This window comes from Penicillium subrubescens (genome assembly GCF_028828155.1).
Source record: "Penicillium subrubescens strain IBT 31985 chromosome Unknown utg000002l_segment0_segment0, whole genome shotgun sequence".
NCBI lineage: Eukaryota > Fungi > Ascomycota > Eurotiomycetes > Eurotiales > Aspergillaceae > Penicillium > Penicillium subrubescens.
In genome coordinates, this window is record NW_026643152.1 from 6749611 (window position 1) to 6767565 (window position 17955).

The window sequence follows — 17955 nt, forward strand, 5'->3', positions numbered from 1 at the left end:
AAGCCCAAGGGCCTCGCAGGACACACAACCGCTTTGTGTTCATCGCTGCTGCCATGAAAGGATGATCCAATCGCGATTACAAAGCACATGAGTGGAAAGACGGAGTGCCTGGAAGGCGACATGCCGCAGCCAATGGAGGCAGCAAGGCCCAGGCCCAGGTGAGTGTGGTTACACACTCAGCACAGACTAAACCTGCTGTGGCTTGTTCCAGAAATCCAAGCTAGCAACCACATCCTCGCCATTCTCATCTTCATAGGCATAGATGATCTCACGAGTAGAAGAATGCAGCATACGAATGTTCTTTCCAGTCATAATGTGAATGAGCTCGCTTGTCTCGACATGGCGAATCTCGACGAAGTTGGGCTCGAACGCCAGAATGTAAGGGTAGGACAGTGCAAACGCAGTCGGGTTACCCTCCCAAGAAATTCTCCAGTCTGGACGAGCACGCCAGCCGTTACGGTTGACGAAGAACGAGAAGTCACTGTAGTTCAACAGGAACTCTCCGTTCATACGCTCAATGTGGATGGGCTTGACGTTTTCCTTGCGGGCAACGAAATCGAGAGATGTATCAGCCTGGTCCAGGAGGGATTGCGTCTCGGTTGTTTCAAGACTGACAACCTCAAAGCCACGAGCGCAACCGACGCACAGCGTAGAGCGCAGGAAGTGAATCGAAGAAGATTCAGCCGGAATGTAGTATTCCTTGAATGGCTTAAGGGTATCCTGGCCACTCTGGAACATCTTGCTGACAGCAGACTTCTTCTTGCCCTTGGCCAAGTTGTCCATTGGCTCGTAAACCTTGATGGTACTCGACAACGCGGACGTTTTGACTGAGCATACCAGGTGACGGCCAAGACCAATACCTGCTTTGAAAAAGTTCGCATGGCCTTGAATCTTCTTCGGGCGCTTTGCCAGGTTATTTTGACCTTCTCCAATCTCGAGCGCATCCAGGGGGTAAGACTGGAGAGTCTTGTTGGCCAAGACTAGAAGCAATTGGTACTCCTCCAAGGTGTCGATTTGAGTGACCTGGCTGGCCTCTAGAACCTTCCTTGGTTTTGCGTTCTTGTCCTTGGGCCAGCGTTCTGACAGGTAAATGCCACTATCAGTTCCGTAGACCAACTTTCGTCCTCCATCTAGAATTTGTCAATGTCAGCAAATGAAAGAAAACTTAGAGTTGGGGCATAATGCATGACGAGATCAACGTACCAACTGGAACACAGCAATTGACACGGTTGATGGCCGAGAAAAAGTTCTCAGATAGAACTGTCTTATTGTAGAAGTTGCTGTTTCGTTCCCACAACTTTCGTTGTTGCTCTTCAACCATCTCAATGAACTTCCTTCGCTGGGTTGGAGATGTTGCATAAAGCGTCTGCTCGTAGCCGCCTTTTCCAAGATGGCGGAACGTGATCGGTAGCTGTCCGTCCTTGGTTGGTGGAGGGGCGGGAGCTACTTTGTTGGACAGAAGACTTGATGATGGCCGTTTAGCAATTCCCAGGCGAGGAATAACCTCATCCATCTGAGCAATGACCAAAAGCTCAAGAGGGATAGGCTTCTTGTACACACGGTATTCTTCTCGCTTATTCACAACCTTGATACGGACAAGTAGGACTGCGTGATCGAAAAGATAAGCAGTCACTTCCGAGCTTTCTCCAGTGGTCTTCTTGAAGGCCATTTTCGTGAGCATTTGGCGGTTCTCCTCGGTCAGCTTCAAGTCCACATAGTCACCGGGGTTGAACTTCAATGAATTGTTCAGCTGCACCAGGTTGAAGTGGTTCTCGGCCTTACCACTCTCGGTATTCACGCGCGAGAGGAAGCTCTTGATGAGTTTCACAGCCTTGGGAATGTCCTCCTTGTCGGGATTATCATCCGATGTGTTTTTGAGAACCGATTCCAGGAGCAATGGGTATCGAGCAAGACGAGTGGTAGGCTTGGTGAGGTACCCGTTCAGTTCAAGCTTGCGAGACTCCTTGAGACGCTCGGTATCCTCGACAAACTTGGCAAAGCCAGGGTTCGACCCCTTCTCCTTCTCAAACTCGAACTTTCCGTAAAGCTGATTGGCACCGTACTTGATGAAGGGATCAAAACGGGGCACATGCTGAAGGAAAATATCACCAACAGTCTTGACAACGTGGCTTTCCTTTTGACGAGCATTCAGAGCTTCGCAAAGGGCGCTATTGACCTTCAACACCTCCAAACAGTTTCCAAAAACAGTCCGAATGAACTTCTCTCGCCTGTGTTCGGGAATTGGAGAATGAGTATTGGTTCCGGCCGCGCGCAGTGGTCGCATCCAGAAATCTCGAAGGTATTCCAAGTCCTTGACGAAATCACGTTCGGTGTACATGATCTCGAAAATGATTTCCTGCCGTTTCTTTTCGTGGTCGTCCACATTCTCGGAAATTTCCTTCGGAACCATGTTGATCCACAGCTTTTGGTTATCATTGTCGTCGTCGTCATCAATGTGCAAGCTGCCCTTGGATCCCGAAGTTCTCAGAATCGGCTGGGGCTTCAGATTCAACCTGGCTTGCTGCTCCAAGCGCCGTGGACAGGCAATAGAGTAACAGAGACTGTCCCGAGTGCAGGTAGGCGAATAACATTCAGTCAGGAGAGTGAAAACACCATTGACTTCCGTACCGACTGCCCTATCTTCGGTCAGAGTCTCTTTGAATTGATAAACCTCTCCGGGAGCGTCTCGAAGGCGATGGTCGTAGGTGACATCATGGAAAAACTTCTGAGCATCCAATGCACGGCCCAAGAGGAGTGCCAGGTTACGATCATTAGTTCGAATGATATTCGCGATCAAGTCCACCGCATCGGTGCCCGAGAAAGAATTCTGGTATGACAAGCCGTTCTTCTGTCGCTCACCAAGCGAGATCTTCTCCCGAAACACATCGGCGACCAGGGATAACAGGGCTGGGTAAACCACAGGAACACGGCGCTGCGAGTCCCTGGAAACAAGGGTAGTTTGACCGTTAGAACTCTGTGTGGCCTGACTCTGCACACTCATTGTTCGATCCGGGGTAATAGTCGATGCCATAGACATTGTACGGGATCGGCTCGAAGCATCACTTGGAGGGCGGGGTCTACTAGCGTATGCATCGGCTACATTAGCTGGCATTGAGTCGAATCTTTGCGGCGGTGTCATTTGTTCATGGCCTGACGGGGGCCGTCGAGCTGGAATGGACCTTCCGGTGTTCATAACGTGTGCATGGTTGGCATCCGTCGCATATGAGGTCATGGACATGGCCCTCTCGTTAGTGTGTCTCTCAGGAACTGGCCGTCCAAGCTGGGTCTTCGTTGAAGCACCGGCGTAGTACGGATCACGAGCGGCCCTCGAGGATGTATGATTGAATGGAGTCGGCGGGGCAGGGGCGGCCTGGTAGGGTGGTCCACTCAGTTTGGCCATTGACCGTGATCTCGTCGCGTCGGAATTCAAGGCAGGAGGAGGCATTGGCCGGCCGGGATCGCGGGGGTTGGGGTACTGGGGCGGTAGACCAGATCTAGAGTCTAGGCGTTGGGGTTGGGGGTATGCTGCGAATCGTCCCGCTGCCCCTGGGTACTGTCGAGCCGGCGGCGGCTGCGAGGACATGGTCGCTGCCCCAGGGTTGTAGGCTTGATATTGACCAGGTGGCGGTGCCGGAGGGTATCCATTTGGCGGCGCGGACGGTGGGGGTCCGTAACCATTTGCAGGTGGCTGCCGTGTGGGTGGCGGTCGTTGAAATTGAGGGTGCGCCACATGCGAGGACATGGTATGAGCGCGACCCTGTGAGAACTGTGGGGTCTGCGATGTCATTGTCTGGGAGCGCCCCGGAGGAGGTGCGCTCCCGAAGATGTCGTTGTACGCAGCATCTCGTTGCACGGACGAGGCAGGGCCGTTGCCATAAGGCCGGTAATTCCGGTTACGCTGACCCCCCAAGTCTGCCATGTTCACAAGACCCGCGATCGACGATGAAGGGGATAGTCGACAGGTGGAGAAAATATTCCTGTGCTGAGGATCGGAAAGGACGAATGCAAAAAAAGGGGGGGGTATCCGAGTCGATCGTAGAGAACGTTCAGGGCGTCGCAATTGTTCTGTTCAAGATCCGATGGTGGGCAATGGAAAGAAAAGGGAAGAGCGAAAGTAGTTACCCCGCAGAGCGCAACGATCTGAAAAGAATGAGGAAGCGATTTCTGTGCAAACGTTCGTACTCAAAATGACATCGACTTCCCACCGATAGACACCCAGGAAGTTGGCGGGTTCAGAAGTCGTAACCGAAGAGCGCCAGGAGCCGTGAGCGCAACAGAGTCCGGGCTCCTTGCAAGTTCATACCCTCAGCATTCCTCACAGTGGAAGCTGTCAAGAAAAGGGAATGATTGCGAGAGGAAGGAGACGGACGTGGGAGGAGGACGAGGTGGTGATAGTGGTGGGGTGTGGGTGAATGTTGAAATGCAAGTAAGTGATAGCCTTGAGGGGGGAGGAGAGAGTGGAACGAGGATGAGGCGAGGTGACGGGCTGCCCGGTATTGTGGTAATCTGGTGACCAGGACCGGCAAATACCGCCTGATCCCCACTATAGAAGCTTTCAAACTAGTGGTACGGTATGGTCATCTCCCCGAGGGGAGGTTGCGGTAATACGCTACGGTGGGCCAAGTGATCCTCCTGCAACACTCCCAAGTAGAAGGCGGACCTGGCAGTAAATCACCTCCGCTAAGCTGCTCGACGCTGTCTTCAGTCTCGCCTCGACGAGCTCTCATCTCTTCTTCGCAACTCCCCTTCACTTTTCACACCACCTTCATCATGGCGGACAGTGACCTGGCGCCCAAGTTCGCCCCATTCTTCTCCTTCGTGAGTGGCCCGATAGAAGCTCCCGCTCAGTGATGGTCCCCAGGCTAACGAGCTCTTTGAATAGGCCGGCATTGCAGCTGCAGTGAGTCGATCAATACTTTCCGAAAGTTGTATCAAGCATACTGACAGCTTCCTTCCTCGAAGATGATCTTCGGGGGTACGTCATTCGACACCGTGGACGGATGATTTGGGGTCCTCGGGCATGCATAGCTGACAACTAACACCATTAACAGCTGGAGGAGCAGCTTATGGCACCGCGAAGTCGGGCATTGGTATCGCAGGTGTAGGCACTTTCAGGCCAGACCTGATTATGAAGGTACGATGAGAGAAGAGCAGCGCAACTGGTGCAAACCAGCGCACACGGTGGCCCGCATATGGGCGTGACGCACAGAGAGGCTAACCAGCTTGCTTCTACAGTCGCTCATCCCCGTCGTCATGTCCGGTATCATCGCGGTCTACGGTCTCGTTATTTCCGTCCTCATTGCTGGAGACGTCAACCCGGCTCAGCGACAGAGCTTGTACAAGTATGTTTGAGAAGCTGGAAAGGTTATCGTGTGCGGCCAGACAGAGATGGCTGACTCTTGGGGAAACAGGGGGTTCATGCACCTTGCGGCAGGTCTATCGGTTGGCCTTTCCGGTGTCGCCGCTGGCTATACTATCGGAGTTGTCGGTGATGCTGTAAGAATTCCGATTCTCTGTGCCTTGACGAGTTATACAGCTCTAATAACGATCTTAGGGTGTTCGGGCATACATGCAACAGTCACGCGTTTACGTCGGCATGATTTTGATTCTTATTTTCGGCGAAGTTCTGGGTCTCTACGGGTAAGTACTTGAGGACGTGATACTCAAACATACCTTGAAAGGCCGCAGGCTAACACGACAAATAGCTTGATTGTCGGCTTGATCTTGAACTCCAAGTCCTGAGTGCGTGGTGACTTCTCTCTCTTTATCTCTGCTTTATGCACTCGCTTTTTTCGGCGCATATCTCCTCGTCATTTTGAGCCCATCCTCTTCCCGCTTGATCGTCCCAACACGTTCCCGCGCCAAACGCGCCAGCGCAAGCTGTGTCTACAGAGAGTCAATCAAGATCCGGGCCAGCTGTCATTTGAATTGCATGGACTTTATTTTCCTTTGATGTTTTGGGGGTGTATTATACGGGGCCCTGTTCGCATATAGATTCCGGGTGAATGAAATCAGGCGTAGGCCAATGATGATTCCGATTTATCACCGTAATCCCCCTAATCCGTCCAGCCCGTTCAGCCCCGCCCCCATAAGATACGTCAGAGCTGGCAGTCCTTCCCCTTCGCAACTCTCTGCCCCGCGCTAAACAACCTACAACCCCCCATTCTGTCCGTTGGGGATTTTACCTGCAAATGTTTCTTTCTTCGATCTGAAACCCCTCGGAATCGAGCTGGGGTGCCGACGCGATTGGTGGCGCGCTAACCGGGTGGGCGCTGTATACACTTTTTTTTTCTGCTACACGCCGCAGCGAGAGACATGATCGCTTGCCCTACCAATGGCGACCGGAACTGTCGAACATTCGGCACCAAGTGAGGTGCAGAGCGGCTCTTCCGCTTCCAGAAGCCATAACATGCGCTCCAACGACATCCACGAGAAGGAGAAGCACCTCATCCACTCCATCCGTCGGTCTCCGCAACGATCTGGGAACCCCTTCCTCATTAACGAGCGCCGGGACGAGAAACAACTGTGCATATCCTCGAGGAGCTTACACGTGAACGATTTTGTGTTGATGAAGACGCTAGGAACCGGTAAGGATTTTCGCGCGTGGGTGTTTGCGCAAGCGCTCGTATCTGACAAGTTTCTATGTGTGATCTACAGGTACTTTCGCCCGAGTATGGCTTACACGACTGAAGGATGAGACGGACAAGAGCAAAGTGTACGCGCTGAAGATCTTGCGCAAGGCCGACGGTACGCATGAATTTTGGATCGCCGACCTGCATGTAGCCGAAGGCTAATCATCGCTTATCGCGGAACAGTGATCAAGCTGAAGCAAGTCGAACATGCGCGCAATGAGCGCAAAACCCTCGCGGCCGTTATCGGACATCCCTTTATAACAACATTGATTGCATCCTTTTCGGACGAGCAGAATCTCTATATGCTGGTATAGTTTGGCTGGGCGCCCTCGTGGACTTCTTTGTCTCGGATACCGGCAGGATGCTAACTAGTAGTAGTTGGACTTTTGCCCTGGAGGTGAGATCTTCACTTATCTCCGACGAGCACGACGCTTCAATGAAGAGACCTCGAGGTTTTACGCGGCGGAGATCACAATGACAATCGAGTATCTACACGATGTTCAAGGAGTAGCCTATCGTGATCTCAAACCCGAGAACATCCTCCTCGATGCCGACGGCCACATTAAACTCGTCGATTTTGGATTCGCAAAGCAGGTAGACAATCGCGAGACATACACCCTCTGCGGTACTCCCGAATACCTAGCTCCGGAAGTTATTCATAACAGCGGCCATGGTCTCGCTGTCGATTGGTGGGCGCTTGGTATTCTGATCTATGAATTCCTTGTCGGACAGCCCCCCCTTCTGGGACCAGAATCCCATGCGTATATATGAACAGATTGTCGAAGGCCGACTACGCTTCCCACCTAATATGCCTGCCGCCGCGCAGAACATTGTCTCACTGCTCTGCAAAACCAATCCCTCGGAACGTCTGGGCCATATTTCCGGCGGCTCAAATAGAGTCAAGTCTCATCCGTTCTTCCAGGATGTGGCTTGGGATGATCTGTTCTACCGACGTGTCAAAGGCCCGATCATTCCCCGGGTATCTCATCCAGCGGACACCGGTAACTTTGAGGAATATCCGGACTCCGACAACCGCCACCAGAACCTGTACACCGATGATCTGAAGAAGAAGTATGAGCCTCTTTTCAGTGATTTTTGAGAGGACGCCTGTCCTCCAGCATTCCAGTATGGTCTGTTTCAACAACCGCCTGCCCCCTTCGATGGGGCTCCCGAAGCCGAGAAATCGTTTCCGCTCTTCGTGCTAGGAGGGACTTGTCGCCTTTCGGTTTGTCCCTAGGCCTCACCCCCTGTCTTTTGATCTGAAGGTCATCACGACAGAGATATGGGTCAACTTACAACTTGCAACCTGTGTTCCGAGATCAGCATCCATACGTTAGCCCTGCCCACCAGCAGTCCCGTCGATCCGTCTTTCTTTGCTTCCGCTCACATGGCACCATTTGAGCTGGTTTCGTCGCAAGGCCTTCAACTCCGTCTTACCCTGAACCATAAATCTTCCCAAGGACCTCACTTCTTGCCATTAGTTTGAAGTGAGCGGTCTCATCCTCCGATAACCATCCCCTTACCTCCCACTCACTCATCTTCATTCCCAATCTTTTTTTTCAACTTCTCTCTGCATTTAGCGGAGGATGCATGCATTTGATGATTGATTGATTTCCATCACTTTGTAATGTATTTCAATGTGGCCATTTGTGTCATGCTTTGAAGCAGTCAGTACATATAACGGTTGGTGACTTGAACATGTCATTATCGCGAATTAGCTAGTATATACTTTCTATCATGAAAATAGCCCTTTATCTTCCTTAGTGTCACGTTTTATTTCCTGCTTTTGATCAAAATTTAGTACAGTAGACCTAGTAGGTAGTTGTCTAGAGACCAAAGAAACCATCTAATAGATATGCTTCCACCTCTTGGTCTCGGAAAGGTCTTTCTAAGGATCAATTCAATCGTCTTGCTTGACAGCTTAGGTATCATTTTAAGTCTATCATTCAACTTGTGACTGATAAGATGATTCTGAACATTGGTCATAGTTTCAAATTTACGAAACCCCACTGTATTTCGCAACTACATAGGACTTCTCCCTGGGCCCTTCCACTGCCAATGTTTAATTCTCCAGTACTTCTGACCATCAATGTTTCGAATTGAATTCCGGGACTGAATAGTCCACAAGGGCAAGTCAAGCCCCGTCTATCATTCTAATAAGCTAGCGCTGCTATCATCTAATAGTTGCAGGTGAAAAAAGGTGTATATCACAAGAAGGGAATTATGGGAATCGTATTTACTGGGTTTCGTGAACCATGGGTTGCCGATAGAGGTTTCATGACCGTATTCCAGAGCTCGGACCTTTTCGGACAGACATTGGGTCAAGGGAGTACCCAGTCAGGGGGTATTGAAAGCCGAAGACATCCAGGAACCAGGAACCGGAGTGTGGTGTGGGCGTCGATCAGCATGGCGGTGCGCATGGCGGGGAGGACCATGAGCTGAGGACAGGTGCCCAGCTAAAGGGAGTCGATGAGGAATGATCTCGCTCCCTTCGGTGGATTCCAGAGGAGAAATTTGTGCCTTGTTTTTCGTGCATAGGCAAAATGCAACTCAAGACCGCGGGTTGTGCGAAGTCTCGGGTTCAGATGTGAAGGAAATTGCGAGGTTCGAGTTGTTTCATAGGGAAGGATCCGTCTTCCAAGAGCCTGTATATAACAAATTCGTCATTATAAATTCATGGAAAATGGCTTGCAAGAAGATCAAGAGTAATCATACCGTCAAAGTTATGCTTCACAAAGGCCATGGGGTGGTCGGTATCCTCGGCACCCATCTGCCCAACACCCGGGCTGAAGCTAGTAATTGGCAAAACCACTGCATCTCCCATCTTCCGATGAGTAGTTTGCCCACTAAAGTCTTCGTGCGTTACATTTTTCTCCCCAGGCAAGATATGGAAGTAATCCGGGTTATTGAAGTAGCGGAAAATCGCATCCGTCCAAGCACCCGGTCCCGTAAACTCCATCACGGTCTTATCCATTTTGCCCACCTTGAGGATGCCAGCCCTTTTCATGCGGAGCGCCTCTTCCGTGATGTATGCAACCATGTCGCGCAGGATCGGGTGGCCCGGTTTCGAGACAATAGTCCACTGGCAGAATTGGATGCGGCGCGAATACCATTCGTGCCAGTCGGGACGGTCTGGGTCGGCCTCGATGCCAACAATAAAGCCCACCTTGGATCGGTCAATTTCGTCAGGCAGCCAGTACGGGGCTGGCTTGAGGGCAAGGGTGTCGATGTCACTGTAAATTCCGCCCCTTGCGAGCAGAACCAGATACCGGAAGAAATCAGCCTTCATGACTGCGAGTGGCAGGGCATCGTAGGCTTCAAAGACATCCGGGAGCGATCCGTACAAGTACTGGATCAGATGCTTTTGCGTATCATCCGAAATCACTTCATGTGTGAATCCCGGATGTAGTTCTGTCCAGCTGGCCTCGGCCGCACGAAGGCTGTCACCAAACCATATCGAAGATGGAGCATATTTCCATGTTTGCCAAATATACGCAGGGAATCTGCTTCGGAGGTCGTAGGGAAATTGGTATCGCAGGCGATCGCGTAGTGGCGCAGTCCCGTATGAGAGGATTTGTTGCTCCCTAGCTTTCGTCTTCTTCTTCGGATGCAACAGCCTATCTTGTTCCTCGTTAAATATCCCCTGTACAGGTTTGTACCCAGGTGCGCCGGGGACTTCGGAGGGTCGGCTCGAGCGGATGAGAAAGATGAAGGCGATGAGGCAGATAGCGGCGAGAAAGGACTTGCGGAACTTTGGCATGTTGGGCGGCGGGCAGCGACGGAGGCGCAATCGCTTGGAATGCCCCGAGACAATGTTGCGGCGGCCACGCGCACTGGTGAGACAAGATTACCACGCCTTTCAGGTACGTGTCAAGTTATATGCGCAAGCGCAAGCGCAAGCTCGGAGGGCAATCAGGAGATGTGGAAGTCGATCGGCTTTTCAGGCCAGAGTCGCGCGTTCTGGTGAAGGAAAGAAAGAATTAAGCTCAGATCGATCGGCGAACTGGCATTGCGATCTCGCAGGGCTGTCGCATATGCCCAATCCGTCAATTCACAATGCGACCTCGATGCCGGTCGGAGATCGGAGGTACGCAATTGTACCGCAAACAGAATATGAGGCGCACGGGTACAGGATAAAAGCCTCGGGCCAATCCTGTATCTGAGGGGGGATAATTCCCGACGGAGAAGAATTGAAATCCAAATCACGCTGACTGGCAGCGATTGATCGGGGCCTGCCTGCAGCTTTATGGTGGAAAAAGAAAAGGATTGCGTATGCTGCGACATTTGGGGCGCATCTACACCCGTTTAGGTGGAGCCACTCACGTGGCCAGGGATGTGCAATCACCTCCTCGGCCCTGTCAATCACCGTTTGATTCTTTCAGTTCCATCATTCAATGTTTATCCTACATACTTTTAGAATTGTACCAAGAATACCATTGTGCCTTCTCATGCCTCATTATTATGTGCCAGTTTCCCTCGAATAGGCAATCCAAGGCCCAGCTGCAATTGCACTCAAGCTTAGTCCTTCGTACAGTACAGTTTGTACTCGATTTGATTGCCTGAGCAGGACATGCCTGCAATAGCGACTGTATTAATGTGACATCTGCCTTGGCGATCTCGAAGCGAACGTTTGAACCAGCGCCTCCTGCAGATCTAGCTCGCTTTCCGGATAGCTGCTTCGTCACTGCTTATTAGCTTCCCCCCTTGACAAGGGTACGATCGGCTCTCTCAACGAGATTCGAGACCATTCCCCCGCTATATACTCCGGACTCCGTGCAGTATTTACTGTAGGCGTCTTTTGGCAGAGGCCATCATGTCATTTTTACACTCTCGTTTGTTGCGTTGTTAGTTCATTATTGGGCATGACCTTGGTTGCCTAGTATTACTTGGTAGTATTAACTGTGTGGTTGATCCTTGTTCGCTTCAACGCAGGATGTAAATACCTGGCACATTTATAGGGGAAGCATTCCGGTGTCGATTGATGTGACAAAGTGGCCAGCTCTGTATTGACCTGATATGATGCACATAGTTAGTATTATTGCATACTATCCTCAGTTGTCATGTATCGGAGGCTCCCAGAGAGGCTCAACGTGCTCATCAGCCAAGAGTTTGCCAAGACAGCCAAGCTCCACCGAGCTCATGGAAACGATTCTTACACCTTCGTCTGTCAAGGCGCAGAGGTATAATCATTATCGGAAATCCATAATCACTTCAACCGAGGAAATCATGATCGATTAACTCTATAGCGCCGATAGACAAGTCTGCGCATGTTCTGTGCCCTTTCTCCTTGCCCAAACATTTCCCATCAAGTTCTGCGTGTGGGAAGTACTTGAGATACTTGCAGAACAAGCTAAGTAGGCTACACAAGGTAGACTGAAATTAGTGCTACTGGCATCCTTGGTGGACCTAGTTAGGTTGTTATGAATGGAGATAACCCCGGCCCTGCATGAGAAATATATATTCTGGAGAGTAGGGCTTTGCTCGGCTCCGGGGAGAAGCCATGTCTTCTTTGACATTTCGACTATCAGCAATTTACAGCCCTACTAGCTGTGCACGAGTTTCCCTCACGAGTTTATTCCATGAGCTGGGCTTATTCATCTTAATTTTAAGTGTGACAGCAACTTGGGAGGATTACACTGTGTCATTGACCAGCACGCATAGCTGACAAGGTGGGTCTCAACATAGTTATAGTTATGTACTTTGTACAGTACACGAAAAGCTAATGCAGTCCTTTTCAAAAATACTTGAGGAATGTCCAATAAGACCAAGTTTCCCTAGAGAATACTGTTCTGCATGTTGCGTGCCATGGACAGAAATTGAAGCAAGACTAGGACAATCTCGGAGTAGTGTGTGACTGAGAGGCCAAAAGTCGATTCTAGAACTTCATCTGCCATGCAAGTTTGTTCAAGTTTCCATCTTTACCGACCTGTACACTCGTTGGTGAAGAACTTTACTGTTCATTCACTCACGGACATTGTGAGTTATGTCTTTTGGTATATGGAATACGAATCCGTATGGTAGCCCGGATTCAGTATGTTTTCCGACTTTTAATCTTTTAATCGATCAAGGCGGGGGAATGTTGTCCACGTGGGTGGACCAGTTGGCTCGAGCCTTTCGAGGCTTTTTGGTGGCGGCGGAACTTGGCACTTGGCGTAAGTCTCGCCTTTTGTCCGTCCATCAATCACAATCCGAGAGCTACAAACAGCTAAGATTGAAACATCATGAATCTATATTCTCTGTCTGAATTACATCCTCCAAGAGTGATCCATGGAAGCACAATTGGAATGCGACCGAGACCCTATGCGATGTGAATCATGCTGCCTGGCCGATCCGACTTGCCCATGGCCATCCGTCGGGACGCCCCCACCGTCGTGAAACCTTGGCCAGACTCCCCACGCTACTGCCGAGACTCGGGATAAAGTCTGGAGGCGTTTTCGTATAGCCGATGAGCGCGGAGACATGATTTGGGGCGCTTGATTTCCCCGCAAACCATGTGTATCAACATGGCCCCAAGAAACTGTTGTTGTATCACCCTTTAGCGCTGAAATGCACCAGCGATGAGTGCACAGCCAGGCAGTCAAAAGCGGATCGACAGGAGAAAACGGGGTCCACCGCTAAACCCAAACCAGCAAGCAATTGGGGGGTCAGTCTGACAGTGTCTCGCTATCGATTGGCCCATCCCCCCTCGCTGGCCGCTTCTAAAAGCTTGGCCTGCGGGAGAGTCGATTCTCCCTCTGTGACTCTCCTGATGGCCATAGCCTCCTTGGGCTGAGAAGACAAGACGGGGGTCCGGATTTATAAAGGGCCTACGGATCGCCCCCCAAGCTGTGATGCACCAAGTCTTTCGTTACGGGATTGCCGGGGCTATTTGCGATGTGGCAAGTTAAAATCTTTAGGCGACAGAAATCTCTCAAGTCCATGATACACGGGTCCATGGTCTCATCGGAGCCGCTGGTTGTGTGATTTCTGTCTGAGCCAGACCACACAACGAAAGATCCCCTCTCAGAATGGATATTGGCTTAACTGATCTGATGGACTTCTCCGCTACTGGGGCTTCTCCATCCCAAAGTAACTAACTGGTTGCCTGACTGCCAGCCAATCGGTGGCGTGTCGGCTCTTTGGACCCCATTTGAGTTTCACATCGCATTTTCTTATTTTTTTCTCACCCGCGTACACTAGCCGCACGGTGGTGGCCCCCCCAATAGACTCCGTATAACTAAAAGGTAAAAGCCACCCCCATGGCCTCGTTTTGATTTATTTCGGCCCCCCAAGGATCTACCAAAAAAGCAGCATTCAGGTGGATGTGTGATGGATGGTCATTGGCACACCTCACAGACTTTCCCTAATTGACTCGGTGTGCAAAGCCTTGTCCATCTCACAGCCGCACGCTGACTCCCTGCCATTATTTTGCTTTATTTATCGTCCACCCGCCCGACTGAAGCCGAGGCTTAGCTCAGCCCAGAAAATAATTCTCGTCGATATTGCGAATGTGCCTGGAAGATCTCTCGGCGTTCTCTCAAGATGCTGGACTTCTTCGCATCTAGTCGTTCTAAGAGCGAGACGCCAAAGGCCACAGCATCAGCATCCGTTCAGTCCCTTTCCGGAAGTCAGCTTTCAGGCAGTGAGCCTCGATCGGAACAAGAACAGCCAGAAAATATTGAAAGTGGAAAGAAGAAAGGGCTTTTCTCTCGACTCATTGCGCGACCCTTCACAAGACGACGGATTATAATACTCGGCGGCCTTATCTTCTTGATCTTGGCTCTTCTGGTTCTTGTCATTACCCTGCCGATTGTCTTGACGAGAGCCCATAAACACAAGGACCCCGGCGATGTGTATAAGCTTTACCCGACTAAGCATGAGGACCCCAGTTATCGCATCGTGGAGAACAAGCCCGTATATGCGATTCATAATTTCCCAGATCCGGGACTCCTCAACCACAACGGCACTTGGTATGCCTATGGAACCAACCCGCACAAGCACGACCCGCAATCGATTCATATTCCCGTCGCCACGTCGACTGATTTTGTGAATTGGACGCTCCATGAGGGTTATGATGCGATGCCAAAGCTGGGGAATTGGGAGATGGCAGTCAATCATTGGGCACCAGATGTGATTGAGCGGGTAAGATCTGATTCATCATTTCTGAAAATTCGAGAAGCCAATCTCTGACATATTATCCAGGACGATGGGAAATTCGTTCTCTATTACTCAGGCCAAACGAACAATTTCAACAAACACCATTGCATCGGAGCAGCGGTCTCGAACGGCACAGATCCCTTGGGACCCTTTATCCCCCTCAATGAATCTATAGCCTGTCCTCACGAGTACGGTGGTGCCATTGATCCCTCGCCATTCAGAGATGCAGATGGCAAGCTCTATGTGGTCTACAAGGGCGACGGAAACAGCGTTGGCAGCGGCGGATGGTGCGGCAATAGCATCAAGCCGCTACGGCCTGTGCCTCTCATCCTCCAAGAGCTAGAAAGCGACGGTATTACCAAGGTTGGCGAGCCCGGGGTTATTCTCAACATCAACGACACCGATGGCCCGCTTATCGAAGCTCCCAATATCATCCGCCAAGACGACGGAACCTACTACCTCTTTTTCTCCTCACATTGCTTTACATCGCTGGGTTACAATGTGAAGTATGCCCACGCCAAATCAGTCAAGGGCCCCTACACCCGTGTTGATCGCCCGTTGCTACAGACGGAAGACTTTGGTCTTAAGGCTCCTGGTGGTGCGACCTTGTCGCACGATGGCACCAAGATTGTCTTCCACGCCAACTGCGATGGGTACCGGTGTATGTATGCCGGTGGTGTCGACATTCGATCTTCCAACCATACCATCATCATGGCGGCACTGGAAATCGTTGGTACCATTTCCTCGAACTCTACGAATACTACCACCACTTCTATCGCCGACAGCAACCAGTAGGCTGGTCAAGCCTCGACCCGCCGGTACACAGAGTGCGGCAACACCCGTCATTTATTCCTTCTTTTGCATTGCATCGAAGCGTTTTGAGCCTTCTGTTTGATATGTTTACTTGCATTGGACCATTTGATACCCGTGTGATAGTTTATAGATACTCCATTTAGGTTGGAAAGGCGTTATTAGCATTGTCTGAATAGAAAATATCTATCTCATAAACTCTTGTTTTAAATGACTACTATTTAACTGTACGGTCCAACAACAGAGGGAAAAAATACCATTTGCGGAGTAGAAAAGCATGGAAAATAAGGTCCGCGGGAAAGAGTAGTAATAACAGTGCCCCCAGCCAATCAGGAGAAGACCAGATGACGCCATGCCTCAATTGCAGCCTCAGGCAATCAATAACTTTCTCCGCCCATGTCATCAAGAAATATAATATAACCATCTTCGATAGCTGACAATTGCAACTACTTGTGGGTTTCTCCCCCTTCGCACAGCTTCATACAATGCGTTCACTCCAGGGTATCGCCCGCTCTGCGTCTCGCACGCTCAGAGCCACACAATGGCGAACCCACGAGCCAACATCTTTCCTCTCCGGCGCAAGTCGGCCGTTATCGGCGCATTCACGAGCACTGCATACCGCGCCCCCGCGCAAGTCCTCGGCCGCAACAGCGACATCGAAGGACTCGACAAACCCGGCTATGTCCTTCCCCTGCCTCGATGCCCAGGACGCAAAGTCAGAATTGCTTTCTGCGCGGTCCTTGCAGTCGGGACCCGAACCCTCGTATACGACCGGTCAGCACGAACGGTTCCACTGTGAAGACCCGCTGCTGCTTGACTGGGGCGGTGTGTTGCCGGAGTTTGATATTGCGTATGAGACGTGGGGTCAGTTGAATGGGGATAAGAGTAATGCGATTCTCTTGCATACGGGGTTGTCGGCGTCTAGTCATGCGCATAGCACGGCGTCGAATCCGAAGCCTGGTTGGTGGGAGAAGTTTATTGGACCTGGTCTACCTCTGGATACGGATAAGTACTTTGTCATTTGCACGAATGTGCTTGGTGGTTGCTATGGAAGTACGGGACCGTCCTCTGTGGACCCGTCGGATGGGCAGCGGTATGCAACTCGCTTTCCGATCTTGACACTGGATGACATGGTGCGCGCTCAGTTCCGTCTTTTGGATGGCCTGGGCATTCAAAAGCTGGCAGCTTCTGTCGGGTCGAGTATGGGCGGCATGCAGAGTTTGGCTGCGGGTGTCTTGTTCCCCGAGCGCGTGGGCAAGATCGTTAGTATCAGTGGCTGTGCCCGCAGTCACCCATACAGTATTGCGATGCGACACACGCAGCGCCAGGTGCTGATGATGGACCCGAAATGGGCGCGTGGTTTCTACTACGATGCCATCCCGCCACACTCGGGGATGAAGTTGGCCCGCGAAATCGCGACGGTCACGTACCGCAGTGGACCTGAGTGGGAAATGCGGTTTGGTCGTCGTCGTGCGGATCCTAGCAAGCAGCCTGCGCTGTGCCCGGATTTCCTTATCGAGACATACTTGGACCACGCCGGCGAGAAATTCTGCTTGGAGTATGATCCTAACAGTTTGCTATACGTTTCCAAGGCAATGGATCTCTTTGATCTTGGCCATGAGCACCAATCTCAAACCCGTCATCGTCGCGCAGAGTCCGAGTCTCGTATTGCGCGCGGCGATGTCTCGTCGGAGGTATCCGACCCTGCCTGCAGCTTGACCCTGCCCGACAAGCCATACGAGGAACAACCCGAAGCTAATGCCTCAGTTCCCCCCGCCGACCAATCAGTAACACCTACTGAACCTGAGGGCCCACCCCGCGACCTAATCATGGGCCTGTCCCCTCTGAAGAACCACCCCGTTCTAGTCATGGGCGTTGCCAGCGACATCCTCTTCCCCGCCTGGCAACAGCGTGAAATTGCCGAGACCCTCCGTGCAGCCGGCAACAAGACCGTCGAGCACATTGAACTCGGCGAGGATCTCTCGCTGTTCGGTCACGACACTTTCTTGCTGGATCTGAAGAACATTGGCGGTGCGTTGGGCCGCTTCTTGAAGTAAAAGGCTGAGGCTGCAGGGCAGGATCTTTGCGGATATGTTTGCAAATTGAGTCTATAGTCTATCTTGTGTTTTATTTCATGGCCATCTGTATATTGTTTCGCAGCGGGCGACGGTCAAAATTTGCATTTAGCTGGCGTTTTATATCTGAAATACCACTTTTTTTTTTCATATCTCAATTGGCCTCTCTTGGTATATCTCGCTACCGTTCACTGTATCTCCCCGGAAAGTGTAATCGTAGGTTGTAAATGTAAGGATGAACTCTCAAAAATGACTTTAAGTTTCGACTCATTGACTGGGCCAGCCAGAATTTGTCTATACAC

The 17955-nt window shown here is 51.2% G+C and overlaps 6 protein-coding genes across 6 annotated transcripts; 4 read left to right on the forward strand and 2 right to left on the reverse strand.

The window, feature by feature from the left end:
* Positions 1-186: 186 nt before the first annotated feature.
* rom2 (putative Rho guanyl nucleotide exchange factor (Rom2)) lies at positions 187-3919 on the reverse strand (the record flags this gene model as incomplete). The annotated part of the gene is made up of 2 exons (XM_057149715.1): positions 187-1130; positions 1204-3919. The coding sequence occupies 2 exons, from the start codon at positions 3917-3919 to the stop codon at positions 187-189; spliced, it is 3660 nt and encodes a 1219-aa protein (XP_057013369.1).
* An 851-nt stretch (positions 3920-4770) lies between these two features.
* N7473_003776 (V-type proton ATPase proteolipid subunit) lies at positions 4771-5742 on the forward strand (the record flags this gene model as incomplete). Its single annotated transcript, XM_057149716.1, has 8 exons — positions 4771-4818; positions 4883-4900; positions 4963-4975; positions 5052-5134; positions 5236-5342; positions 5412-5496; positions 5555-5640; positions 5706-5742. 8 exons carry the CDS (start codon positions 4771-4773, stop codon positions 5740-5742), a joined length of 477 nt encoding a protein of 158 aa, XP_057013370.1.
* Positions 5743-6135: 393 nt separating this feature from the next.
* N7473_003777 (cAMP-dependent protein kinase catalytic subunit 3) lies at positions 6136-7731 on the forward strand (the record flags this gene model as incomplete). Its single annotated transcript, XM_057149717.1, has 5 exons — positions 6136-6587; positions 6658-6747; positions 6816-6940; positions 7011-7355; positions 7408-7731. Exons 1-5 carry the CDS (start codon positions 6335-6337, stop codon positions 7729-7731), a joined length of 1137 nt encoding a protein of 378 aa, XP_057013371.1. The 5' UTR covers positions 6136-6334.
* A 1039-nt stretch (positions 7732-8770) lies between these two features.
* On the reverse strand, positions 8771-10892 carry N7473_003778 (glycosyltransferase family 32 protein). The gene is made up of 2 exons (XM_057149718.1): positions 9348-10892; positions 8771-9277 (listed from the first exon to the last, which is right to left on the reverse strand). Exons 1-2 carry the CDS (start codon positions 10390-10392, stop codon positions 9249-9251), a joined length of 1074 nt encoding a protein of 357 aa, XP_057013372.1. The 5' UTR covers positions 10393-10892; the 3' UTR covers positions 8771-9248.
* A 3261-nt stretch (positions 10893-14153) lies between these two features.
* On the forward strand, positions 14154-15581 carry N7473_003779 (glycoside hydrolase family 43 protein; the record flags this gene model as incomplete). Its single annotated transcript, XM_057149719.1, has 2 exons — positions 14154-14753; positions 14814-15581. 2 exons carry the CDS (start codon positions 14154-14156, stop codon positions 15561-15563), a joined length of 1350 nt encoding a protein of 449 aa, XP_057013373.1. The 3' UTR covers positions 15564-15581.
* Positions 15582-16063: 482 nt separating this feature from the next.
* Positions 16064-17635, forward strand: N7473_003780 (homoserine O-acetyltransferase family protein; the record flags this gene model as incomplete). Its single annotated transcript, XM_057149720.1, has 1 exon — positions 16064-17635. The coding sequence occupies one exon, from the start codon at positions 16064-16066 to the stop codon at positions 17633-17635; it is 1572 nt and encodes a 523-aa protein (XP_057013374.1).
* Between the last annotated feature and the right edge of the window lie 320 nt (positions 17636-17955).